This window comes from Arachis ipaensis, chromosome B04, assembly GCF_000816755.2.
Source record: "Arachis ipaensis cultivar K30076 chromosome B04, Araip1.1, whole genome shotgun sequence".
NCBI classification, from domain to species: Eukaryota; Viridiplantae; Streptophyta; class Magnoliopsida; order Fabales; family Fabaceae; genus Arachis; species Arachis ipaensis.
This window is the reverse complement of record NC_029788.2, coordinates 122,731,330-122,733,447: the sequence shown is the minus strand read 5'-3', so window position 1 is coordinate 122,733,447 and position 2,118 is coordinate 122,731,330. Positions and strand designations below refer to the sequence as shown.

General features: G+C 51.8%; 1 protein-coding gene across 1 annotated transcript; it reads right to left on the bottom strand.

Annotated features, from left to right (window-relative positions):
- Window positions 1,309-1,891, bottom strand: LOC110271298. The gene has a single exon (XM_021121878.1). It carries the CDS (start codon window positions 1,864-1,866, stop codon window positions 1,309-1,311), a length of 558 nt encoding a protein of 185 aa, XP_020977537.1. The 5' UTR covers window positions 1,867-1,891.

Here is a 2,118-nt window from a genome sequence, read left to right as displayed (position 1 = left end):
TGGAGTCAGCATGGAAAGAGATTCTTGTCTCCGGATATGCACTTGGGGGATCCGAGAGCCGTTTCTATTCCAGTTGAGGCCTCACAGCGGGGTGCTGGGCGAGTTCCTGACATGGATCGTCCTGAGGACGTGCTGGATAGACGGCGGGTTGAGAGGAGAGCTCGTGTCGGGACACGATGGAGCCAGCATGACTGGAGATGGCTTGAGCATGCTATGGACGATGATGACGATGCGGGTCCCGCTGGAGGCGGACGACGAGGCCAGAGAGGGAGACAGAGAGGGCGTGTTGCAGCGGAGCACCCTGGTCGTGACGAGGATGACGATGACGACGATCATCATGGGCCCGTGGGCGGGGATAGTGCAGGGGCAGTAGCAGTTGCAGGTGTTAGTACCCACGATGGCGGACATGGAAGTGAGTGGTATGGGTCAGGTATGGGTGATGGGGCTGACCCTGGTGACGCTCGACTCGGGTCGGGGCCTCTGGGAGATTACTTCGTTGGTGTACCCGCTGATGACCAGCCTCAGCAGGAGGGTACCCCATGGGTTATTCCGGGATCACAGTGGTCAGACTTCCTTGCCTCAGATACGCTTGATGCGGACTTTGGGGGTCAGCAGTTTTTAGAGGAGATTACCACCATCATGCAAGAGGACATGTCGGCCCGGAGACGTGGTCAGACCTTCGGCACGCAGGCACCTTTAGATGTCGATCTGAATGAGCCTCCTACGACATCTGTTGCCGACCATTTTGGTTTGGGAGGTACCCTACCCTCCACCTACACTGCTGCATCACATTCAGTTGCCGAGCCGTCTGTGGCACCCATCCATTGTACGCCACCTGCACAGCTTGCCCCGGATGAGGAGGAGGACGAGATCGAGGACGAGGAGCCGCTTATCCGCAGAGGTCAGAGGACACGGGTACCTCGTCGTTGCTTTACGGGCTCGCATTTGTTTAGATGATTCATGTTTCATGTATGCTGGCCATGTTAACTGTTGTTGTTATCTTAGCTTTATTTCACTTTTGTTGTTTTAATCATGTTGTTGTACTTTGGAAACGGGTGTTTAAAGGTTATATCATTGAATATCAGATTCATTTGTAGTACGCCACAATGTAATATTTTGATTTACTTATTAAAAATTTCATTCACCAGACTTGTAGAAAGACTCAAAGCGAAACCATAACATATTCATTAGTTAACCCACAGCATGCCCAATACAACACACAAAGCTCAACAAGTTACATGAGTGCTTAAATAAAACATCGAAGCGCGAAACTTAAAAAAATAAGTACCAAGACTAAGAACATGGCTACTAATGGCCCCCTGTCTGAGACGATCCAGCTAGCTGTGGGCAATTCCGGCGTGTGTGTCTGGGTTGGCGACATAGGCCACACCTCTTTGGCCGGTTCGGATCCGCCTCGTCCATATTCGTCTGTATCCTAGTGGACCTCGGACGACCCTCTCTCGCACGCCTCTTGTTAGGGTCCGGTATCACAGTGGGCCTGTCGTATGGTGGCCAGAAACCCTCCGGGATCGGAGGTGTGAATCCAATCCGATACACATTGAATACCGAACTAATCCGATAGACGCTGTGAACATAAGAGGTCCAGGTCACTCGTGAGTAGGCACAACATGCAAGTGCGTGCTGACACGGGAAATGAAGTGCCTGAAAGTACCCGCAATCACATGTCTGAGAGGCAAGCGATACTCTGTAGCTACCCAATGAGAAAGAGCCCGTCGGAGTGGTCTCCGCTACGATGAACTCGGAGTTATCCCGGTCATACAAAGTCACCGTGAAGCACCTGTCCGTCTTCAAGTTGGCCTCAATACACTTCACCAAGTACTGACTAAATTGTTGTCCGGTTCCCATCTGGGCCTCAGCCTCTCTCCCCTTGCGAACAAAGAGTTCCGCAAGCCTTCCATATGTTGCCTTCACCAAAGAACATACAGGCAGGTTTCTGACACCCTTCAGGATTGAGTTCACACACTCGGAGATATTCGTCGTCATATGACCGAATCTCCGTCCCTCATCACGATGCTGAGTCCACAAGGAATAATCAATCCGGTTCGCCCACTCACACATCGCCGGGTCTTCGGACCGAAGAATATCAAACCAGCAATC

Bases quoted from the DNA above. Each gene is read 5' to 3' on its own strand.
- LOC110271298 (XM_021121878.1), bottom strand. From the start codon at position 1,866: ATGGGAACCGGACAACAATTTAGTCAGTACTTGGTGAAGTGTATTGAG.